The 25,081-nt window shown below is 43.1% G+C and overlaps 1 protein-coding gene across 2 annotated transcripts in view; it reads right to left on the bottom strand.

Moving 5' to 3' along the window:
• Positions 1–25,081, bottom strand: part of LOC135905329 (syntaxin-7-like) — a 44,003-nt gene that overhangs the window by 6,077 nt on the left and 12,845 nt on the right. The window contains exons 5-8 of one of the 2 annotated variants that reach the window (XM_065436363.2): positions 21,836–21,910; positions 19,168–19,389; positions 17,210–17,324; positions 3,030–3,112 (exon numbers count right to left, since the gene is read on the bottom strand). In XM_065436363.2, the coding sequence (XP_065292435.1) occupies positions 3,030–3,112; positions 17,210–17,324; positions 19,168–19,389; positions 21,836–21,910 (495 nt within the window). The remainder of the gene's footprint in view (positions 1–3,029; positions 3,113–17,209; positions 17,325–19,167; positions 19,390–21,835; positions 21,911–25,081) is intronic. The other variant, XM_065436362.2, reaches the window with a different exon arrangement.

Below are 25,081 nucleotides of genomic sequence, written 5' to 3'. Positions count from 1 at the left end.
TTCTTATTCAATCACATTGTCTCTGCATCCTTGACTGCACTTCCTTCCTTTCCCTTGGCAGCCATTCTGCAAGTCTAACAGACCACCGGTTATCTGCCCGCGCATTACATGGCCCACCCAATTCTATTTCTTCCTCTTACTGCCAACTAAAATATCAGCCAACCACAACTGCTCTTTATCCACACTGCTGTCTTCATGTCTCTCAATGTTATCGTTACCATTTTTTTTATTCTGTGGCTTACTGCACGGTCCTTAGCTACTCATATACTGCACAGATATAAACACAGTTATTTCTAAACCTTAAATCTGCAATGCAAAAATGCACCTCACACCATAATCATTATCATGAGAATAAAATACTAATTTTTTTTCTCAATGCACTGGGGTTGACCACCATCTGGCTCAACTGCAAAGAAAAAAAAATATAGTGAAACTTAAGCACTTGCCAGGAGTTGCCATGCACCGGTTGGCTGAATATAGGCAAGGTGCTTCCAAAGAGCTGCCATGACTCAACACGTTTGCACACTCTGAAACTAAACATCTGCTGGCATGATGATGCAGTGTTCCAAGAAACAAGCTCATTCATTAATATGTTCGCTGTGGCAGCATCTTTAGGAGTCTTGATTCCTGTGCATCCTCACCTACCGGTGGACCACACGTTATATCCCTCTAGTACATTATGATTGGCCGGTGTGTCACCGGGGGTCATGGACCTTTCAAACTTTCTCGAGCTCCAGAGTGATGGCCTATCCAATCAGAAGCGACAATAATTTTAACCCTCCATTGATCTTTAGAAGTGATGTCACTTGCACACTACAGGAAAGCTCAGTGCATAGCTGCCCAGGAGGAAAAGCTATCTTTCTGCTCTCTCCTTTTCCTTTCTCCAGCAGCTGTTAATAGCACTAAATGCACGTTCCACTGTACCGGCAGCAAAGCAAGAAAAAATAAATTATGCCTGACCGCCAATGGTGCTCGTCGACCAATTAGACTGTGCTTACAATGTAAAACCCTTTGGCCATCCCCACGAAATGCATGTAATTGCAGTGCATCATCTAATTATGCGTGGCTGAGGAATAATGCAATGAGCCTATTGTGGCCCTGAGAGCTCGCAGTATTGTCAGCGTTGCGAGGGGGACATCTGTGCAGCACTCCGCGGCCGTTGCTGTGGGTAACACTAAATTACAGTGCCACCTATCTGTTGCTCCTTGAAGCTTGAGTGAGCAGGACAGTACAGACTTCTAGTAAAGTTCCAGAGTCCCAAGTTGACCCAATCGGGATAGCCAAATGTCTCGGCTTTTGCTTTTTTAAAGTGAAGCTTTCTTTGTGAACCCCAACCCGAATTTTCCCGACTGTGGCTGCTGCGAGGGGGGGCGTGCTGCTGTGTTGTAGAATATCGCATAGTTCAATAAATAAATAAATAAGTAAATAAATAAATAAAAATAGTTTGAAAAAATGAAACGCGTGTTCGACAGTGTAAATGAACCTCGGCCCTCCGCACAGCAGCCTGATGCTCTAACCATTAGGCCACACGCGCATACATAGTACTGCTATCATGCCAACGCTAACTAGGTCTTTGTGTTGAGATGATTGCTGCGTGGCAGCTTCCTGTATGCCAAAGATGCAGGAATGAACCGGGTAAATTTATAGCATTTCACTAATTGCTTCACGAAAGCTCCGTATCACATAGGTTCCAAAATGTGCGTCGAATCTGCATAACTTTTGTTTTTCTACTGGATAACAATTCATAGGCAAGATTTTCCTTTTGTAACACTTGACAGGTTGTTAGAACATTCTTCTCTTTTTCCTTCTGTTGTATTAGTATAAACAGGAAGGTGGTTTCATTTTTGTCTTGGTTCTATCTATGTTGGGTGTTCTAACCATTCACAATGCCTCTATCTGAATTGATAGCTGTGTTAGCCAAGTAACAATTACTGCACCTCTCTTGTTGTGAATCACAACACAACAGGGCTAAATGCTTGCTAAACTTTGTTACGCATACAAAGTGGCAGTTCCTGCAAGTGACAGCGTTGGACGTCACCAGCTGCCCCCTTCTCAAACCACCCCCTCATCCACTCAAGAGTTGCAACCCTACTGGCTTATCAGGAGAGAGTTGGCCCTCCTGTCTATTTCGCGGTCTGCGTGTCAACAAAGAGATGCAGATGGCCAGTGTTTCTGGAGACTACGTTGTTCAAAATGTACGGCACAGTCTACTGTTAAAAAAGGAACATGACATCAATATTTGGGGAGTGATTAAGTCTCAGTTTTGACGCGAAGGTCTTCGAAATACTGTATACACTCTCGATGAGGTGCAGTCTTTATACGAGGGTGGGCCAGATTGGTTTAATTTTTTCCACTGTAAGCAATCCTGGTGGTGTCTTTGCACCAAACAAGCAAACGCAATTGCTTCCATAATGCATACATTCGTTCACACAGGCGCATCATGCACTTGGTGCCTGTCCAATCCTCGCAACAGTCACTTTTGCCACTGCTCAGACTCGGTTTGGCAGCACACTCGTGGAAGCAATCGGTCCCCTGTGCCCTCCATGGTGTTAGATATGTGTCTGCTGCTTCAAAGCTTTTCACAACAACGTCTGAAGAAATTGCACACCATGCACTCAGAATCAAAGAGCAGACAAGCTGCAGCAATGCTCTCTATTTTTGTTGTTTCAAACATTGTTATTTTCTTGTTTACGTTTTTTGAGGATGGGGTGTAGCCAAGTTGGGGGTGTGAATCTCACATGTGAAGTGCAGCCCCTACTCAAGTGTATACACTCATTTTGTATCGGTATAGGTCTACATAAAGCGTCACATCAAGCAGATTTGTCCTAGAAGGTTGTTGACATGTTGAAATTATGTTGGTTTGAATACCAACAGTGTCAGCCTGTGTTGTTTGAGAGTGCATTGTGCTGTACCATACAAGTAACGCAATATCAGAAGTGAAAATTGCATTACGGGAAAATTCTAACTGCAGCAGCCACACAAAGCAGAGAAGTGCGGGGCAACATGCTTAAAGTTTGGCAGGAGATTACCTGATAGTTAGCCGCACTACGTAGTTGATCCACGGCTTGTGCAGTGTTTTGCTGGGTGTTCTCAATGTTGCCCTCGATGGTGTCTGCAAGAGTGACCATTGTGTAGCATTAGTTATAGCTGTTACAACAACCAGACCTGAGCCATCAGTGAAGGAACTTGAAGATTAATGTTCACGTGCAATGTGTCAGTGTCCCTGACAAAGTTCTGCCTGCAAAAAAACATGCCTCTCTTGGACGTACATATCCTTTTGATGCATTAGACTTTGTACAGTAGAACCTCATTCATACTTTTTGGAAAGAAACGCAAGAAAAACATGCTGACTGAGAAAACGTACAATCCGAACTAACTGTTACAATCGGATGACCTCAACTGTAGTTGGCATCTACATAATGCGAAGCATTGTGAAAATCGTTGTGCACAAAGGACAACACATGTACTTTTTGTTATTTTGCCATTGCATAGTGCTTTAATGCGGTGATGGCAAACCGTAATGAAATCAAGCTGGTGGGTGACACTGGATGCAGCCGAACCGAAACGTGATGCTCACATCACACTGCCTGTTGCAAGGAACAGCGGCGCGTTTGGATTATCGCCTACTAAAAGGGTGCAGTATGTTACCAAGGACACTAAGCCTCATGCGCTGTAAAACAGATAGACGAAGATGCTTATTGCAATAGGTTTAGTAGGCGATAGCTGTGAATGGAGCATGCCACAACCCCGGAGGAGATTTGCTGGTACTGGAATAATAAACGAAATGCACGCCTGCATTTTCATGTGAGACAGGTGGGCAACTATTACGGGGAAGAGCTGATGCGGTGGGCGGCTACTGTTCTCAATCAGACGTGCTTTGCGCCCTTTCTTGTTTACATGGGATCTAGCGGCCGGAAAACATATACGATCGCAGTCTGCAGCATGGAACGGTGACGTGTTTGAGTTACCGCCGATTAAAAGTGTGCAGTAAGCTTCCAACGGAGCCATGTGCTGTGAAGCAGATAAGCAAACATGATCATCGGAATAGGTCTGGCGGCGACAGCAACAGATGTCGCGTGTGACAAACCCGCAGATGATTTGCTGGTACCGGAATAAGAAACTGAGTGCACGCCGGCGTGTTTACACGAAGCGGGCAGGTATTATGGTCAAGCTGCCATGGCGGGTGGCTATATACTGTTCCCAATTGCGTATGCCTCACACATTTTTTTACAGGCGATCTAGTGGCAAGAAAACATATCATACAACTGCACTTTGGCAATGTACTGAACGTTGGTGCCGAAAAGTGATGTATTCCCGGAATGAATGAACCGGTAAAAAACAAGCCTAACTCCACTGGGCCATTTTTTGCATTCACAATCATGAACATTGGCGCTGGGAAATCGTATGTAACAGGATCGTATCATTGAAGTTCTACAGTATATGCGTTTTTAAAATCTAGATGTATAGCCCATGTGCATATATAGTACTGTTTTGGTTTCTCTAGTAAGATTTGAAGTGAAGCTTTCTTCACTCCATAGACCCCACTTGGTCACTGGGTGCGTGTCAATGGGTAAGTACATGAACAGACAACTGAGGCCGTTGGTCTTGTACCAATGTGAGGCAAGAAATATACTAGCGGTGTGCGAATATTCGAAGTTTTGAATATGAATCGAATAGTTCTCTACACTAGATTTCCTTCTAGAGTTCACTATTAGAACTTCTCAAATATTCATTTTGTTTGAATACTAAGGGACAGAAACAGTTTTTGCAGTCTACAGAGGAAAGACTGCTGCAAGTGAAGAGACTTCCGAACTACATGTATTTTACTGTAGAAGAACCGTGGTTGCACAGATGCACAAGTTTGTGAGGGAACGCATGGAGGAAATAATTTGTGTGCACCAATTTCCAGTTAACATGAATTGGCTCCCCTTAAGCTGCCTACAAATTTTCTCTCCAGATTTAAGCAAATCTACGTATTATTTCGCATGTCACCGTATTTGGATCCCTCTAAAATGACATGTGGTACTGTGTGGTAATGCGCTTTGACCTTTCAATGAGCACTACAGTTCTATGTGCACTTGCCGATGCGCCTTTTTTTTTCTTTGATTATTGTCTCGTACGTCTTCCATAACTTTCAGTTTCTTTCCTCTTTTGCCCCTCCTTCTTTGTGTAATGGCAGGTTCTGTTTTCTTTACTTTCCCACTACTGCCATTACTATACCCAGTATTAGCGACAGACACGTTCCTTGCTGCATTCGCTTCGTATTTCTTTGTTTGGAAAATGGCTGATTACTGCACTTGTTTTATGACATTTCCTTTTTGTTATTCTTGTCCTGCTCTGATTATGATGAATTATGATGATGAATTACAGTCATTGTCATAGCATGCCTGAAACCAGTCACTTTAACACAGTATATCCCCCACAAGCCCATACCGTGACTTCTTAGCAATAATTTTTTCTTCGCACAACACAAGACTGGGATGGCCTGCCCACCGAAGTTGCCACTATTAACCATCCACTTGCATTCAAGTGGCTCATCAAAAATATCCCATTGTAACTTGTACCTTTGTTTGCTATTAACCGCCCAGTACTTCATATAATGTCTCAACAAGAGACCTTTGAGGAAGTAAATAAATAAATAAATTAATTAATTAAAACATTTCCTTTGTTCTCATTTAAATGTTCTTCAAATAAGCTAATGTCCAGTTTACAAGGGCACTAAATGTATCAAATAAAGTAAATAATCCTTTTTGTTGCCAAACAGACTACATGGAGTTCTTAAGTAAAACTCTTGCTTGGGCTAGTTGGTTCATGCTTGAAGTAGTAAAGGCAAGGCGCAGAAGACCAGGACTTAGGAAGAACACAAACGACACTGTCGACATTGCTGTCGTTTGTGTTCTTCTTCTCGAGTCCTGATCTTCTGCGCCTTGCCTTTACTACTTCATGCATGGAGTTCTTACATTTTGCTTTGATTAGATGTGATAAACTATATTATATTCATTTCGAATGTCCATAATTTTTTTATTATTCATGTTCAATCTGATTTTAAAATTTCACTGTTTGCACACCCCTAGTATTTAGACAAACATCATACCTTTAGGTGCCGTGCATCATCATCATCCTATTATGTCCACTGCAGGACAAAGGCCTCTGCCTGCGATCTCCAATTAGCCCTGTCTTGCGCCAACTGATTCCAACAAGTGCCCACGAATTTTCTAATTTCATCGCTCCACCTAGTTTTTTGTCGTCCTCAACCGCATTTTCCTTCTCTTGGTACCCATTCTGTAACCCTAATGGTCCAACGGTTGTCTAACCGGCGCTTTGCATGGCCTACCCAGCTCCATTTTTTCCTCTTAATGTCAATTAGAATATCGGCTATACCCATTTGCTCTCTGATCCAAACCACTCTCTTTCTGTCTCTTAATGCTATGCCTAGCATTCTTTGTTCCAATGCTATTTGCGCGCTCCTTAATTTGTTCTCAAGCTTCTTTGTCAGTCTCCAAGTCTCTGCCCCATATGTCAGCGCCGGTAAAATGCACCGATTGTACACCTTCGTTTTCAATGATTATGGCAAGCTTCTAGTCAGCAGCTAACAATGTCTGCCTTATACGATCCAACCCATTTTTATTCTTCTATTCACTTCATTCTGATGATCAGGATTTCCTGTGATTAATTGACCTAGGTAATTGTACTCCTTCACAGACTCTAGAGGCTGACTGGCAATTCTGAATTCTTGTTCTGTTGCCTGGCTATTCATCATTATCTTTGTATTCTGCATATTAATCTTCCACCCCACTCTTACGCTCTCTCTTTTAAGGTCCGATATCATTTGTTGCAACTCGTCTGCATTGTTGTTGAATAGAACAATGTCATCGGCAAACCGAAGATTGCCGAGGTATTCGCCGTCGATCTTTACTCCTAAGCCTTCCCAGTTTAATAGCTTGAATACTTTTTCCACGCACGCAGTAAGCAGCATTGGAGAGATTATGTCTCCTTGTCTGACCCCTTTCCTTATAGGTATCTTCCTGCTTTCCTTGTGTAGAATTAAGGTGGCCGTGGAATGTCTCTAGATATTTTCCAAGGCATTTATGTAAGCGGTCTGTATTCCTTGATTATGTAATGTTTCTATGACTGCTGGTATTTCTACTGAATCAAATGCCTTTTCGTAATCTATGGAAGTCACACAGAGAGGTTCATTGTACTCCGCGGAATTATCGATTACCTAATTAATGGCATGTGATCGTTTGTAGAGTATCCCTTCCTGAAGCCAGCCCGTTCATCTGGTTGACTAAAGTCCAGTATTGCCCTCATTCTATTCAAGATTATTTTGGTGAATATTTTATATAATACTGGGAGTAAGCTAATGGGCCTATAGTTTTTCAATTTTTTAACGTCTCCCTTTCTGTGGAGTAGTATAATTTTTGCATTCTTTCAGTTTTCTGGAGCTCTTGCAGTCAATAGGCATTTCGTATAGAGAGCTGCCAGTTTTCTAAGCATTATGTATCCTCCATCTTTGATTAAATCTACTGTTATTCTATCTTCTCCTGCTAATTTCCCCATTTCATGTCTTGCAAGGCCCTTTTGACCTCATCGCTAGTTATAGGAGAAGTCTCTGCAACCTGTTCATTACTGCTTCAAATGGAGGTATCGTGGCTTCTCTGGGTACTGTACAGACCAGTATAGAATTCTTCCACTGCTTTTACTATACCTTCGAGATTGCTGATGTTATTACCCTGCTTATCTTTCAGTGCATAAATCTTTGTTTGTCCTATGCCAAGTTTCTTTCTCACTAATTTTAGGCTGCGCCCATTTTTTACGGCTTCTTCAGTCCTTCTCAAGTTATAGTTTCGAATGTCACTTATTTTCAACTAGTTGATCAGTTTTGACAGTTCTGCGAATTCTATTTTATCTCTTGAGTAGGACACTTTCGTTCTTACGTCGTTTTTTTTATTAGGTCCTTCGTTACTTGGGAATGCTTGCCTACTGGTTGCCTTGGTGCCTTGCCTCCCTGTTCAGTTGCTGTCTCTGAAGCCAGCCTAATTACAGTTTCATTCATTAGCTCTATGTAATCATCATCTCTCTGTTCTAAGGCTGCATATTTGTTTGCAAGTACCAGCCTAAATTTGCCTGCTTTTACCCTTACTGCCTCTAAGTTGACCTGTTTATTATTGACCAATTTTACTCTTTCTCTGTTCAAATTGAGGTGAATTCTGGCCCTCACTAACCTTATGATCACTGCACTTTACCCTACCTATTACTTCTACGTCCTGCACTATGCTGGGATTGGCAGAAAGTATGAAATCAATTTCATTTCTTGTTTCACCATTAAGGATTTTCCAGGTTCACTTTCAGTTGCTACGCTTCCTGAAAAAGGTATTCATTATTCAAAGCTTATTTCTTTCTGTGAATTTTATCAACATCTCTCCTCTAGCATTCCTAGAATAGATGCCGTAGTTGCCAATTGCTTGTTCCCCAGCCTGCTTTTTCCCCACTTTTGCATTGAAGTCACCCATTACTACAGTATACTGAGTTTGCACTTTTCTCATCACTAATTCAACATCTCCATAAAACTGATCTACTTCATCATCAACGTGACTGGATGTTGGAGCGTAGGCTTGAACTATCTTTAATATAAACCGCTTATTAAGTTTCATTACGACCACTGCTACCCTCTCATTAATGCTGTAGAATTTGTCAATGTTGCCCGCTGTGTCCTTATGGATTTGGAATCCTACCCCGCATCTGGGAGACCTCTAAAGCAGAGGACATGGCCGTTAGTCAGCACAGTGTAGGCCTCACCAGTTCTTCTAATCTCGCTAAGGCCAATGATATCCCAAACAATGTTTGATAGTTCCTCGAAGAGTCCTTCTAAGCTAGCCCCACTCGACAGAGTTTGGGCATTAAAGGTTGACAGGGTAAGTTTCCATTGGTGGCCTGTCCGGACCCAGAGATTCTTAGCACCCTTTGCTGCATTACAGGTCTAACTGCTGCCTCGGTCAGGTTCATTTGGTGTAGTACACTGGCTCGCAAAACTACGCCTTACTCTTCATGACACAGACAGCCAACAGGCGGCGAGCCCGTGAGCATTTCATCAGCTTCTGCTGCTACTTTGCTAGCGTAAACGAGCTTCGTACCGTTTAGTTGTAACTTTGCGTTGAATTTGCATGCTTACTTTTTTTTTCCGTTTATAGAAATCTTCTTTGCTGCATTGCATGCATCTACCTCTGTGTTGTACGAGGTCTGTCCCAAAAGTTCATGCAGCAAGTCAGCAAAAAAGTTGGAGAGGGTGCAGCGGCACTGCTCTCTCACTCTGTCTACTCGCCCATTTGACCTCTAGTACAAGCCGGATTGCTTTATGTCAAGGCAGAATTTTATGCCTACGCTTCTTGTGTGTCATTTTCAGCCTGTCGTAATGGAAATTGACAAAAGGGTGAAAAAAAAAGGCTGAATATCAGATTTCTTGTGAAATTCGGCAAGAATGGTACAGAAATTTATCAAATGTCGCAAAAGGCCCATGGAAAGGATGCCCTAAAGGAAAGAAGTGTTCTTAAAAAGGTCGAGCCTTTTTGGGAAGGCCGTGAACACCCCAAGGACTATGCAACAACAGGAAGCCAATCAACGTTGTGCAAAGATGGAAACATTGATCGTGTGTGTTCTCTTGCGTTAAGTGGCCACCGAATGACTGTTAGAATGACACCAGAAGGACTCTATTTGGGAAAGTTGTACATTCACCAGATTCTGACTGAAAATTCGGAAATTAAAAAGTTTGCACCAGTGCTGAAACTGCCGACTCCCGAGCAAAAGCTGCGATGAAAACTGCGATGTTGAACTGATTGGAAAACTTCAGATGATAGCGATGAATTCTTGTAAAAGGTTGTCATGGCCGACGAAACTGCAATTTATTAATACCGAATCGAACTGAAGTCGCAGAGCCAAGGAGTGGAAAAAAAATGTTGAGCCATGGCCAAAAAATGAGAAGAAAGAGTGAAGAACAAAGCCGAAATCTAAATCATGCTCATGCTTTTTTGACTGCCATGGAATAGGAGATATTTAATATGTCAAGTGTCATTTATCGACTTGCAGCAATGCATCATCCACCATCTGGCCGAAGGCACAGCAACACGAAAATGCTCGCTCGACAGCACAGCTACACCGATAGGTGCTGGTTTCACGCCTTTCTTTTTTTGGTGTCCTCCTACTACAATTGAACACGGATATATCAAACTCGAAGGGAATCCCGAAGTAGTTCGATATCAGAATAATTCAAAATACAAAACCGTGCCAATATAAGCTTCTAATAAAACCAGTGCATGTTTCCGAGATTTGCCTACAATTACAACAAACGGGAGCTTGCCGATTGGTGCATCCAAAAGCAGCAAAGTTGACAAGCATACCACAGTGATGAATACTTCATTTTATGAGCAAAAAGTAACCTAGTTCGCTGAGAAAAATTCGGTAAGCTTCACTTGCTTCTGGCATTGAGCCAGAAAATTCATTATGCTCGTCTGTATTTTGTCGAGGTTGTCCACGTGTAGAATACTAGTGCCCTCAATTTTGACACAACAGTCACGAATCAAGGCGAAAGCCAAAGCGAGCTCAGCAGCTGTGCATGAAGGCGCCATATACTGTTCACCAGCATCTTCACTGCCACTTGATTCATAATCCATGGTGGCACCCGTGGCACCAACTGTCAAATCTGCCACAAAGTCTACTTCGCTCAGCTCCGCTACAGCGTGCACCTCGTCGTCAATGCTTATGTAGTCTCGTGCAGTCACCTCGACCGGCACAGCATTCGGGAAAGCTGACAGCTGGCGCAAAGCATCGTTGAGAGCTTTGCCACCTTTGTCGTCTGGAACTTCCACGAAGTCTTCCTTTGGGGCGATTCCAAAGCCCGCTTTACAGAAGCAGTTAGCCATTGTGTCTTGTTTGACTTCAGACCAGGCACCGGAAATCATCTGGATTGCTCCCTACAGGAGAAACATGAGCTCGAGTCTTATACAAAGGTTAATGAGGAGTCGCTGAACAAGATGTCTTCTGTAGTTAATCTTAAATGCCTTGATAATTCCTTGGCCGAGAGGCTGAAGTTTTGCTGTTCTATTCAGTGGAGGAACTCTGGCTTCGATGTTCTTCAGCTGGCAGGTGGTGTGATGCGCCGAGCAATTATCGAGCAGAAGGCACACTCGGCGGTCAGACTTGCCTAGCCTGACGTCCCAGTCCTGGAGCCATGTTGAGAAAAGCTTATGGGTCATCCATGCTTTTCTGCTAAAGTCGCACCACACTGGGACTGCTCCTGCAGTTCTTCATGCGCCGTGGCGACTTAAACTTGCCAGCCATGAATGGTTCGAGTCTGCATGATCTGTCCACATTCACCACTAACAAGATGATAATGCGGACTTTACTCATCTTCTTACCGGGGCACGTGCTGCCACGTAGATCAAGGGTCTTGTCTGGCAGCATCTGTCAGGAAAGTAGTTTCGTTGGCATTAAAAACGCCCGAAGGAGACAACTTCACGTAGATTTCTGGCAACTCGTTGGAAAGCCATTCTTCTATGTCGTGGCCCCTGACGGCCTCACTTTCCCCTGAAACTACTTTTCTGACAATGTTGTAGCAGTTTCTGAAACACTGGAGCCGACCATTTCTGCCACTGAAGTTGTCTGTCATTAATTGTCATTGTCTGTCATTAATTGTCATCTTCCATTAATTCCCAGAATACACTGCTTATATCACAATAGACACCATAATAAAATGTGGCCAGTAACTAAAGGGGAGGCAAAGGAGGTGGTTCGAGGCAATTAACAATATTCATTTGAAAAATCTGCGCCAGACTCAAGCCTGCTGTTTTGAAGAAATGACAGAAGTGTGCAAAGGAACACACCAAGCAAATTTTCACCTCAAGAAACTTCATAGAAAATACGGTGTGCATTTTGCAGAACACATTGAATGAACTGGGAATTGCTAGGCGTTCCTAGTTGTGGTTTAAGTCGGCAAAATGAACGGAACTCGTTCAGACTCGCACATAAAATATATATATATTTTTTTTGCTTGTAGCTCATTCTGGCTCAGACTGACCAATATTCTACTTTTGTGGCCTCACTCAGACTGAGGCTCAGCAAAATTCTGCTCAGCCACTCAGACTCGAGATTCATGTGTCTGTTTGTTTGTCTATTAATACTGTTAACCGCTGAAAGGTCATTACAGGAATGGAGATACAGTAAAACCTCGTTAATTTGTCCCCCGTTAATTCAGAAATTCAGTTAATTCGGACACGCCGTCCGGTCCCATCAGGAGAGAGAGAGAGAGAAAGAAAGGCAAAGAAAAGACAGGGAGATTAACCAGAGATTGTCTCCAGTTGGCTACCCTGTACTGGGGGAGGGGCAAAGGGATGCGATAGGTGAGAGAGAGAAAAGAATAAAAAAAAAGAAAAAAAAGAAAGAAAAAAACCACTACACAGACACACATACGTACACACAAACTGTTTCTGTCGCCCCTGTCACGCAGCCAGCAAAGGTGTTCCTAGTGTTACGCAGTGTCACCATACAATCCTACGTCATACAGTGGACAGTCACAGTGGTCCCGTCAAACTTGTACATAAACCTATGGCATGAAACTCTCTTTAATTCCGACATATTTGGTCATATTTCGGTTAACTCCGACAGTTCGTGGAGCTCAGAGGCACATGAACATGTAAGATCGGGTGGCACTACGGGAGTCCAAATTGAAACGCCTACAACGGCGTGTCTGAGTAGCATGCGTCGATGTCAAAGGCCATGCTTGCATGTGCTGGAAGTGTCAAAAGGCTGGAATTACGCCAAGGCCACCATGTTTATTCGTTACTATAATAGACATACCTGTAAAAAAAAACATGGCAGCTATGACGTACTTCTGACTTTGCAATCGCTTCTGGTGTTGGGCACTACCTCTGCATCACTACGGTTGCATGATAGTTATTGGTCTATGCTAGCTACCCAACTATACACACTTTTTTTACATCATTCCTCCATGTTTATTTTATTGTGTTACCGTCTGCCCATCTGCCATTTTCGACGTTGTCGTTGCCATTTTCAACGTATTGTTGTGTGGTTGCAGAGTTGTGCAGTTTTTTTTTTGTTGACATTTTTATTGTGGTTATCACTTTACGTCAAGTGCTCCCCCCCCATTACGAGGATTAAAAAACTTCTTTCTTTTCTTCGTGTGTCTGCGTGCTAAATTTTGTTTGCGCTTTCTTTTTTTTATTGATACTTTGTCTTTTGTTGACATCGTGTGTGTAACTGTAGCTTCGCTGCCGTGCTGTGCGAGCGAAGTACGAGGCGAAGGATTTGTCAGAGAAGGTAGAAATATTGAAAGCCGTGAAGGCAGGGGTGCCGCGGCTAATCGTAATGAATAAGTTCAATGTGAAGAGAAGCACGCTCAGCACGTACGTGAGGAATGAAGCTCAGATTCTACAGGCGTACGACAGCGACAAGTTCACTGACAACAGGAAACAGCTGAGAACCGCGACGGACACGAAAATTGAAGAACCATTGTTACGATGGATTACTGATACGCGTGACGCACAGCTGCCTTTGAGTGCCCCCTGACCTGTGCGCAGGCAGAGACGTATGCGCTGAAGCTCAATACCAAAGCCTTCAAGGCACTGGAAGGCTGGATCGACCAATTCAAGAAAAGACATGGTCTGGTCTTTCGAAGCGTGTGCAGGCGAGAAAGGAGCTGGTGTTGAACATGTTGTACAAGATTGGAAGGCTGGATTAACCGCGCACCTAGCCGATTATGATGCTTGCAACATTTTTAATGCAGATGAGATAGCCCTCTTCTAGAAAGCCCTGCCAGATAAAACAATCACATTTAAGGGGGACCCTTGCATTGGCGGTAAATGAAGGAAAGACAGGATAACTGTTTTGCTGGCTGCCAACATGACTGGCATGGAGCGGCTACCACTGATGATAATTGGCAAAGCTGAAAAGCCGAGATGCTTCAAAAGTATCAAGAAGCTTTTGGTAGACTATCGCTCCAATCGAAAGGTGTGGATGATGTCAGAAATATTTCAAGCCTGGCTGTGCGGATTGGACCACCGCTTTTCTGCAAAAGCGCACAAAGCGCTCATTGTTTTAGATAACAATGTGTCAGGATTGACAAAAATAGAGCTGCTTTTCTTGTCTCCGACACAACAGCTTCCCTGCAGCCTCTGGATCAGTGAACTGCTTCCGACACAGCAGCTTTGTCCATGATGCTGATGCCTTTGAAGCTGGGGATGCGGATCTGGATGAAAACAGCGAGGGAGACAACTGTCATTTCGACACACTCCTGCCTCCGGACGTCCCGCTGGACTAATACATCCAGATAGACAGTAATGTTGCTGGTTCCCTCAATGACGACGAAACACTTGATGATTTACTCGGCGACGAAGACCCCGACTGATGGTGAAAATGTGCCCGCCGTGGATGCGTGTGAAGTGCCGCACCGCTCTGCTAAAGAGGCTGATGACGCGATTAATGTTTTGGAGGACATCTGTGTGGTTTCTGCCGACAGTCTGCGTGGACTGCACCACCTACAATAACTCTGAAAAATTGTGCTTTTCATGTAAATTTCTCGCTCTGAACAAGCAACAATAACCAGTTATTTGACAAAATAAAGGTACGTTGACGGTTTAGCCATTTTTTGAGGTATTGTTGTCGTCACTTCGTTAATTCGACATTCGGTTAGTTCTGACATTTTCTTCGGTTCCGTAAAATCTGAATTAACAGTGTTTTACTGTACAATCAATATATACAATATAGTGAAGAATGGCAGGCACACCATTAAAGACAATGATAGTAATAATTATTAAGGCACTGCTTATTTCACCTATATTCGCAAATTAAAAAAAATAAATGATGGGGTTTTACGTGCACCACGATCTGATTTTGGGGCATGCCGTAATCTGAAACTCCGGAAATTTGGACCCCCTGACGTTCTTTAACGTGCACCTCAATCTCAACACATGGGTGTTTTCGCATTTCACCCCCATAGAAATGTGGTCGCCGTGGCTGGGATTCGATCCCGCGACCTTGTGCTTAGCAGCCCAACATCATAGGCACTAAGCAAATGTGGCAGTTGACACATATTCGCAGTAGTAATAATCTGAACACAACTGCCGAGTCTGTCCGAGTGAGTCAATCATGACCGAGTTTGTGGACTTATGGTCTTGACACGGTGAGTGTGTCACTAGAAAATACATTCATGGGTTTCATTTCAGTTGGTGCACATGTGCCCATTAATATTCTGGTGCAGGGCTTGCCTACACCTGAATTACACTGATGCATATCAGCTACCCAGCCTAGTTACTGGGACTGCGTATGGAAGGGGAGTGTTGCGTCTCAGATTTTAGTTTCAGAACAAGTGTCCCAACCATTGCAGTCACATCTAGCAACCACTGTCACCCCTGATGCGTATGACATCAGAGAGTGTGCCAATAAACCATAGCTACTGCCACGTTTGTCGTTTGTCGCCTGCATATTTGCTTGCTCCTTCTCCACACTGGTTGAGCCCTCGACACTTGTCTCTTAACTTTGACTCAACCTGTGTTCTCCCCAATCTCACCAGCCAATTCCATGCTTTATTACTTTACAAATGCGGTAAGTATAAAATGAACCTGAAGGAAGCAATACTGTAGGAAGGTCCCAACATTCAAAGACTGTTGGAAACATGGACACCTTAATATAGAAATATTAAGTGCTGTCATGCTACAATATGCAGCATCAGTTCAAAGTAACGACATATCCGTAGAAATAGAATGACAAAAAAAAGGAACTGTTAGTAACCTTCATACACACTCTGTTCGATGAGCTCTAAAATATATTGGTTGAAACATCAATTCAAATGGAAAGAACAGAAGTAATATATGACATCCGATAATACCGAAACAAATGAAAGAATTATAACAAGTAGAAAAGATGCAGAAATCTAAAGTGCAGAATATCACAAAATTCAAACACAATTTGAGCTTAACAGGTTTCCCGCAACACTAATTACGTAGCGAGCTCAAAATAAATGTTCTTTTTAATAAGACACAAAAGCACACACGAAAAGCAGGCGAGGTGCAAAGATACATTTCGGCTGGTGCTGGCATGGCCAGCAGTATTTTGGGCCCAGCTGTAACAGATGAGAAGACGATGACGATATGTGGCGTTTAACCCTTTCGCTGTCACGGACGTACGGGTACGTCATCGTGCTTCCCCCCCACAGTGTTACTGACGTACCGGTACGTTCTCTATCGTGCGTTCAAAATTTCGCGCCTGAGCGCAAAGCTGGCGCTCCTGGATTGGCCACGCTATCTGTTGACTCTTTCTACAAGTTCGTATATTCGCCCCGACCTGTCTAAGTCCATGTGTTGAAGAGTACGGTGCGACTGCCACTCCCCACTTTCTCTTTGCTGAGTGGCGCGGTGGCTCCGCGTTCGCTGGATCATGCATCGCGCGCGTGTGGTTATGGGTTCAAGGGTTGTTCTGCCTTCTCCGCTGGTTTGAAGGTTTTTATTTTTCTTCTGTTGGTGTGTCTGCTACGGCACGTCAAGTTCAGGCGCACGTGCCGTTGCCTCTCCAAAAAGAGTGACTCGTTGCTGCTTTCGCTCTCTCGCCACACCCTCGCTTCCGACTTGCAGCAGTAAACGTAAAGCCCTTCGAACTTTGTTTAGCCTTTTTCCAACTCCCTCTGTCTTGTTCACGCAACGTCCCATTTCTCTTGTGCGGGCGACTGAAAGCGCATCCTCCTCCCTGCGCGCGGTTACTTTCGGATGGCTGAGCGCGCGGGACCTTCGTCTGCTCATTGGAGCGGTGGCTCAATTCCGATTCAGAATATGAGCCGAGCTCGGATTCGGACTCGGACAGAGTCGCATGCGAGGAAGAGGGTTCCGCATCGTCAGATTCGAACGTTGAACGGATTTTATAGTCAGGCTGATGATGATGATGATGATGTTTACTAACAACAGCTGCAGAACACTGAAATGTGCATATTGCATTGACTATGTTATTTGTATACCAATTATAATCAAAAATAAATTGCTATGTTCATTCCCTGTTATGCTCGTTCCCTGAAACCAATCCGACACTGGGGGTCCGTCACGGCCAGAAAGGTCCGACAGCGAAAGGGTTAATAGTGCCAGGAGCACGTCTAGCCAAAGAGCGCCATGCAAGAAGAGATGAGAAGAAGAAAATTGCAAGGATCGTACGCTACCAATGACATCCCCTTGTTCGTGCACTATGTTCGCCAGGTCTTTGAAGATCTGGTTGCAGTCCAGCATGTCCGCTTCAATCCGCCGAATGCGCTGCTCCCGCTCCACCAGCATTGCCTGCAACCAATGAAGCAGTGGACAATGACTACACCCCGGTACTCGTCATGAAGGGCAGGCAAATGAAGCGTACACTAGTTTGCTGTTGCAGGGAACATCTGGTTAGCAGTACACCAACAATTATGGCTAATTTATGCCCCAACAAGGGCCTGTAGCTGACTTTTTTTTATGCATGGATGTCTGCGAAACAATTTGTTAGTCAATTTTTCCGCAAAATAACAGGAAAGTCTAGTCATAGCCTAGAGTCCAGGCCCGTGCTTTTGAATATGTAAAGTGAGGCCTAGATGGTCTGAAAACTAGATCTACAGTCACACCAAGGGTCCATATAGTGTCCTCTGGCCACAGTTGGCTTTCAAGACGGGCTAGACCATTGGTGAACCTTTGTCAATATTCCATGAAGTGAGGACAGTCTCACATGTGCACATGCTTTACAGCCTGTTGGTATGCATTTCGCGTCTTCCCTCTGTACTCCCCGTCACCCAACTCGTTCCTCTTTCTTCCCCTTCCGCCAGCACACAGTCGGTGGCTCGAGCGATGTGCCTCAGGCTGACGTCACCATCTTTCTTCTCCCTTTGCAAAATCGTAAAAAGAAAGGTATTGTAATTATACTAATACATTTCTTATCCAAAATGCATTGCCTTTAAGTGTTTAAACGCTAACTGCTTCAATACTAATCGCACTGATGCCGACATTCATCGTGAGGTGGTTTTGCTTCAACTTTGTTAATGCAATACTAGAGAGAAAAATAATTTGAGCAGTATTAGTGATTTACTTATTTTACCATAGAAAAAAAGTTACTCTTTCAGTGAAGAGAACGAGTGATAAGTCAGAAAAGATACGAGGGCAGGAGACGGGTGGTGACACCGTAAAGACCTGGTGACACTGCAAGTTCCTACATCAGCTCACCATGTCATTGTGGATTTTGACAGCATTTGCTTGGGCCTATTTAGTTTGTTTTTTTTAATCGATGAAGCTGATTTACATTGTACTCTAAAGGAGCCAAAGACTGAATGTCACATGTTTCAAGAACTCGCACTGCACGACAACAACTCAATTCGGTCGGCAACTACAGTTAGGAACCGAATTTTCAGACCTGGCAGGGATCGAGAAATTAGTCCGAAAAATTGGACAGTCCGAGAAATTCCTTGAGCTAAAAAAAAATGAAGTTTATGGGCTTGGGGTGTCTTAACAAAAAGCTAATAATACCCTGCATTATGCTACGCTCAGATGCAATCGTACTTGCTCATATTTGCACGTACTGCACGTTCATTGTAGTTTGGAAATTCGAGTTTAAAGTGGTTTAAGGGCCCTTTACGCAAGCCCCGGTCTCAATAAAACTGATACTTTATTCACGTTTGAGCAACAGTTTGTTAATTTAGTAAAATTTGGTTGACGGCATAACTCGGTTTCCTGGAAAAAAGAAAAACGTATATCCCAAGGAAGTGCCACTCAATTATTCGCAGTGCTGCCATATATCGCACCGGGAATATGTCACACACAGAACATGACATATTTAAATAAAAGAGATCAAATCTTGGTGTTCAACGTTCCGAAACCGCACTGCGGGTTACGAGAGAGGCTGCAGCGGAGGGCTCCGGATTAATTTCGATCACCTGCAGATCTTTAATATGCATCCAAGGCGCAGTGCACGGCTGTCTTTGCATTCAGGCCCCGTCAGAATGCAGCGGCAACAACTTGGAATCGATCCCGCGGCCTTGTGCTCAGCAGCGGAATGCCACATCCACCGAACCACTGCAGCTGGCAATGTGATGCAAGTTCTAACGAAAACCAAATAAACCCCCCCCCCCCACACACACACACACGCACGCACGCACGCACACACCTGCTCATAGTCCATGTCCTGCCTCAAGTACTGCTGTTGCTGCTGCTGTTGCGTTGGTGACTGGGGGCTACCTGCGTCGTCTAGCAGCGCAGTCGTTTCCTCGGAACGTGGTTGTTGGCCGTCGAACCAGCCACCACTCTGCGAGCCTCCGCCACCAGAGGGTCTAGCTGGGGCGGCACTTGGTCGCGCGTACATTGTGTACTTCTGCCGGGTGGCCACAGTCTACCCGTACAAGGCGTGCAAGAGAGAAACACGAGAGAAGCAAATGAGAGAGGTTCTATCAGCATGATACCGTATTTACTCGCATAATGATCGCACTCGCGTAATGATCGCACCCCTGCATTTGTTGGAAAAATTCCATTTTTTTTCCCTGTGTAATGATGGCACCCTGAACTGGTCGCAGCGATATGTTGTGTGCCAAGTCTAGCTAATGCTGATCACGCTTACCATCTGTTGAATGCTAAACGAATGACTTTTGAAGACATACCAAGCGGTCTGCATGCACCAAGCATTCTTAAGTAAATGCCCCATTTCATTTCTTTCATCACTTTCCGCACTTCAATGAAAAAAAAAGAAGCTACAACCCAACTTGCCTCGGCTTTATAATTTGTAGGCTTCATAATGGTTTTAGTCAACAACAACATAAAGGGCACCTTTCGATTTTCCTCGTATGCACTCGTGGGCACGCAACAAATCGCGAGTGGCAACGATAGTGGTCACGTTTACATTGATACATTAGAAGTGTACCCTAGTCATATGACAATGCTTGTAACGCTAGCTAAGATATTCGCCCACTCTTAGCAGAAACGTGCTGTATTAGGATAGCAGTGAAGACAAATGCAGCAGCTTCCGCAGCATGCCCGCCATGTGTTCCTATGACACTGGCAGCTAAGCACACCCGTCTGTTTCTGTCCCCTCAAAGTCGACATGGCTACGTTATTGTCGCAAACTTGCAGATATTAACGATATTATTCATTACTGATACGGAAGAAACTGTTTCAATGCACGTAATCTAGTCACGAGAAGAAAAATAATCGCGTTTGGCTTGCTACGCCAGCCGCCATTTTTGTTTTGGTGTCCTGCACTGACAGCGGCAGCCGCCTGCTTGTCATCCCACAGGAAATGTGGGATGAAAAATGAAAAATGTTTCTTCTTGTGGGAAACTTACCCCGTGTAATGATCGCACCCCTGAATTTGTGCCAATTTTTTTCACAAAGAAGTGAATTTTCACATTATGTGAGTAAATACAGTTTTTAGCCCCCTACTTCTTTGAATTCCTTTAATTCACACATTAACCAAGCAAAAAAATTGCCTCTTAAGAAGAGGATGGCAGCAAAGCACTTAACTGGCATTCAGTGTTGCCACTCTAGAAGATTTGCCAATAAATTTAATGACCTATTTCTATAGCAGAAGTAGCAGACTTTATTGCTTGCTTGGCAACAGAAATTCATCTTTATCACATATTAAATTTTTTGGGTGAACTGCCCCCCAAAAATATATGGGTCTACTTGGTTTCTGAAACAAGGCGACTTTCCACTCATGCGTGGTTGACGATTGCTACAGAAACTGTATAAGCAGTCACAAAGACATGTCGAAGTACATGGCAATGACTAGCAATGAACCCTCATATTAAAATTACATTCTGAGATTTTAGATGCCAGACACAATGTGATTATGAGGCACGCCATAGTGGCGGACTCTGGATTAATTTTGACAACCTGGGGTTTCTCAATGGGTGATGAACTGTCATGTGCCTTCACGAGTCCATGCGTTGAACACAGAGACGAAGCCGCACCAGGTTGTAACACACCGCTGAACCATGTGAGCTAGCATTACATTTCAGCTCGGAAACTCTCACTTTTTTGCCATGTTTCTTACGGATGCAGTCGTGCTCAAACATCACGCACACTGTGGAAGCACAGATTAAAGTTCAGCCATGCAATACCTGCATGATTTAACCAGGAAACATACACTGCCGTCTAGATATATTGAAGTGACGCTTTCTTTGCAAAACCCTCCTGCAATTTACTGACTATAACTTCCGACACTGCTGTCTTGTCAAATAGTCCACATACAGAATAGCACTTGTAACAAATTCATGGAACACATATCTGCCAGCACAGCAATAGAGAAGTAGCAATACTAGATGTAGTTATCCTGGTACAGCGATTGGCCAAGGGGATGATGAATCGAAGAAGAGTGAAGCAGACATGGGCAACTGCAATAGGTGCTTACTCACAGTATGCAAATTTCGAAGAGGTGAAGATTGAGTTGGAAATTTACCATGGAATAATTTAATTTATGCCACAACGCCTAAACACGCTTCCCCAGCAATATACCTAAATTAAAACTTGTTCACCTCTTTTCTGGGCTTGAAAAATACTTAATAAAGAACAACTAATAAACAAAAATAACACTGAAAAGTTATTTGAGTTCTAAAGTAGTTAGTATAGTAATTTAATTAGTTTTCTGAGCTATCCACAACTGAAACTTTGCTTCAGTGAGTTAAAACACTACTATAGGTTTCATATTTGAGTTTCCTGTGCTAAAATCAGCATTTTGAGGTGCTAAACTCAATGTATCAAGAAATGGTACATTCGATGTAGTGGGGCTGATAAACGAAAATTCTGTACATGTTACCCTGCATCAGTTGCCAGGAAGTGCATACCTTCTGCAGGTTGCTGTAACGCTTGACAACTTCCTGAAATTCATTGCGAAGCCGGCTTGACTGCAGTTTTTGTTGCTGAAAAAGAGAATGCCAGGCTCACAATGAAACTGCAGTGCTTTAAGCCTGCACTAAGACACTCAGAGATTTACTTCTTATGTTTCTGCAGTTATTATTCAGCAATGTTTTGTCACATGTTGCCATAAAGCTCGAGAAGATGAGCAAGAAGAAATTAAGCCCACAAATGCAGAACAAAATTAACCTTTTTTCATTGGTTACACAGTAAAACCTTTTTACAACGAAGTTGCAATCAGTACGAAAACACATTTATTATATACAACCTTCACTAATATTATACACTCTTTACAGATTTATATTACCGAAAAATTTTTCAAATTTAGTTGATTACACCTGTGCTTTTTATAACAGGTTTCAATTGAACCACACTTTTACATTGTGTTGATGAAAACAAGATTATTAAACCACTAAGACAGTAACTAGCTTTAAGGACTGCATATTTACTACAGCCATGTCTCAGCTGTTTTTGTAATTTGCAAGGGCACAGCAAAAAAAGATCTCAGCTGTATTTCAAGGCGTCACTGATGCCAGTTACCAAGGTGAAAAAGCAAGCTAGTTGCTGCGTGTAACTTGTTTTCAAGTCACAGAAGCTTTGCGACCAGCTTGGCATTTCGTTAGGCCTACAAACGCATTCAATATCTGACCTTGAAAGTGACAACTTCGACAAACAAAAAGAAGGAGTGTTTCAGTTAACACAGTGGAGGCATGTAGTTAACACAGTGGAGACAAGTTAAAACAAAAGATCAGCACACTTCAGAAACTCTTACAGGTCTGAACTTATTTGCACAGACAGCGAGTTCTTACAGTGGAGACAGTCTCAAAAACTCGTTTGCAATGCACTCGGCATTAAATTCGTCCACTACAGTACTGCCTGTGTTGGCTTCTTAAGTATAGTAAATCTGGTTATACCAAAAGTCTCATCCAGCATAACAATAACCTTTGTTATGTCCAATACTCACTATAAACATGTTTTATACACACTGAAAACAGCAAGAACATTGTTTTATTTCGCGATATATTCGTGTTTGTTATACTGAGGTATGAACATGCGAAAACATTGCCGCTCGCACAGTCTATGTTGCGTACAAAAGCCTGCGCAAATTACCAACCGCAAGCAATCCACTGCAGCTTTGCTACCTGGGCAGGAGCTCAAACCCCAGTGGCCACTGTGCTTTTTCTTTGCCCTATGATGAGGATGATGAAGTGCCATAATACGGTGACGTGATGACAAGGATGGACAGATGGACGTGCCAATCTCAGCTATGAGCTATTAACTACCGTCACAGCAACGCAAAACCTGTCATGCAAATTGCTTTTTCTTTTTGGCAAATGCACCGTGTAATAATGCTGACACGTTTGCCGCAATGTGGGTGGCTCTCATTTTAAGGAGTGGCACCATGTTGCTCAATGCCACTGCAGAGCATGCAGTGAATACTTACACGCAAGCTGACGTACAATGTCCGAGTGCCAAGGCACAATTTTTTAGGGGGCATTCTTAGGTTGCCCGCTCATATTTCAACACTGTTTATTATAACGAAGCAAGCAGTGCAAGTGTAAATCACAATAAAAAGGTTTTCCCCTGTGATTTCTTAAAGAGGATTTCCCCCCTTGATGGACAAGTTATGCAGAAGAAAAAAAATAGTAAATGCTTAAAATCTGAGTAGGTGTGGTCAGGTGCTAGCACCTCAAAACTTTGCAGTAAATATTTTTAACAACAGCTGTAACTAACTCTTCGATTACTGTGGTGTTTACCTGTTCGTCGTTCCTTCGGCTCCGAACTAAATTACCAAGACAACATGCTTTCACACTGGATACTGCAACATTCTCAATAAAAACTGCGATGAACACAACATTGAATTTGTCCATTAAAGCAATATTACGCTGCGGGCCCCACACTGGTTTAGAACATGAAAGAAAGAAAAAGCCACTGAGTTCTTTTTCTCTTTCTAACTGCAAAAAGCAACAAAGAGGCTCACAACAATGCACAAGGTTTCAAGGCTGCTCTATGACTAAAGAAAAAAAAAACAAGTATGCAACAGCGCTCTCGTGATAATATGCTAATTGTTGGCGTGACCTCATGGAAAGCGACAATGAGAAAGTAAACTTTCACTCACAGTTCCCCTCATAAGTGATATGATAGCAGGCATACTCTTATCTTCTGATAAGACTGACGCTGACATGTTTGTGCTAAAGCAAGGAGGCACGGTCTTCTAAACTAGGATGGTCTACAGGCTACATTTTAAACAAAATACTGGAAGACATTAACACATCAGTTTTTAAAAAAAAATTTGCTTTTCAATTTTTAACAGCATCTGTGCGATTATTTGGGCACAGAATCAAACAATTTATTTGTTTTTATTTATGAGGTTAAAATATTTTTACGCATTCATAGTAGAAAAAGAGTCAGCTATCATAGATCACTGCTCCTGCTGAAAGTTTTCGGATTCGTCTGTGAACTCTGGAAGTTTCTATAGCTGTTATACAGTACGTTATTAACATGAACAGATATTTTTCATTCAAACAACACAAACATCCTTTCAGCCCTGGTGTCCCATAAAAAGGACACAAAGAGAAATTTTTTAAAATCGTGACACAAATGTTTAGCAAACTCAAGAACGAATTTGAACCATTCTCCATACACCTCCACCAGCATAAGCGACAGTTTCTTCATCCTTGTCTTCCTCAGAAAGCCCTAGTGGCGAAAACAAAATGGCGGAAGGCAAGAAAGATGAATGCAGCAGTATCCACGTCTTTTGATAATATTTTGCCAATACCTACTGTCTGGATGACGATTATAATTTTATTTGCTGTTTCTGATATGCTTCGAGGTGTATTAATATCGGGAAGTTTTGCCTCTCACTGGCGCATAGCCCAAAGCATGCCATGATTTATGTGTCCTAAATATAGGACACCAAGACCCATGGTTGTCAACGGCCCTACATGTGTTGAATGCAGAATGAGGAAGCTGTTGCTTGTGACAGCTTCCCATTTCTTGTTTTATCGTTCCAGAGGCGATAAATCAGCCTGAACTGGTTGGATGTTATGAGCATCCCCTTTGGAACGGGCTGGTGGGTTGTGCCACCAAGCTCTTGGTATTTTATTGCCCAATGTCCTACCTAGGTTAAAAAAGCAAAAAAGAAAAGAAAAAAAAAACACAGGATGAATTTCCTA

This window comes from Dermacentor albipictus, chromosome 3 (assembly GCF_038994185.2).
Source record: "Dermacentor albipictus isolate Rhodes 1998 colony chromosome 3, USDA_Dalb.pri_finalv2, whole genome shotgun sequence".
Classification (NCBI taxonomy): domain Eukaryota; kingdom Metazoa; phylum Arthropoda; class Arachnida; order Ixodida; family Ixodidae; genus Dermacentor; species Dermacentor albipictus.
Note: the sequence above shows the minus strand (reverse complement) of the source record. Positions and strands in the feature narration are given on the sequence as shown.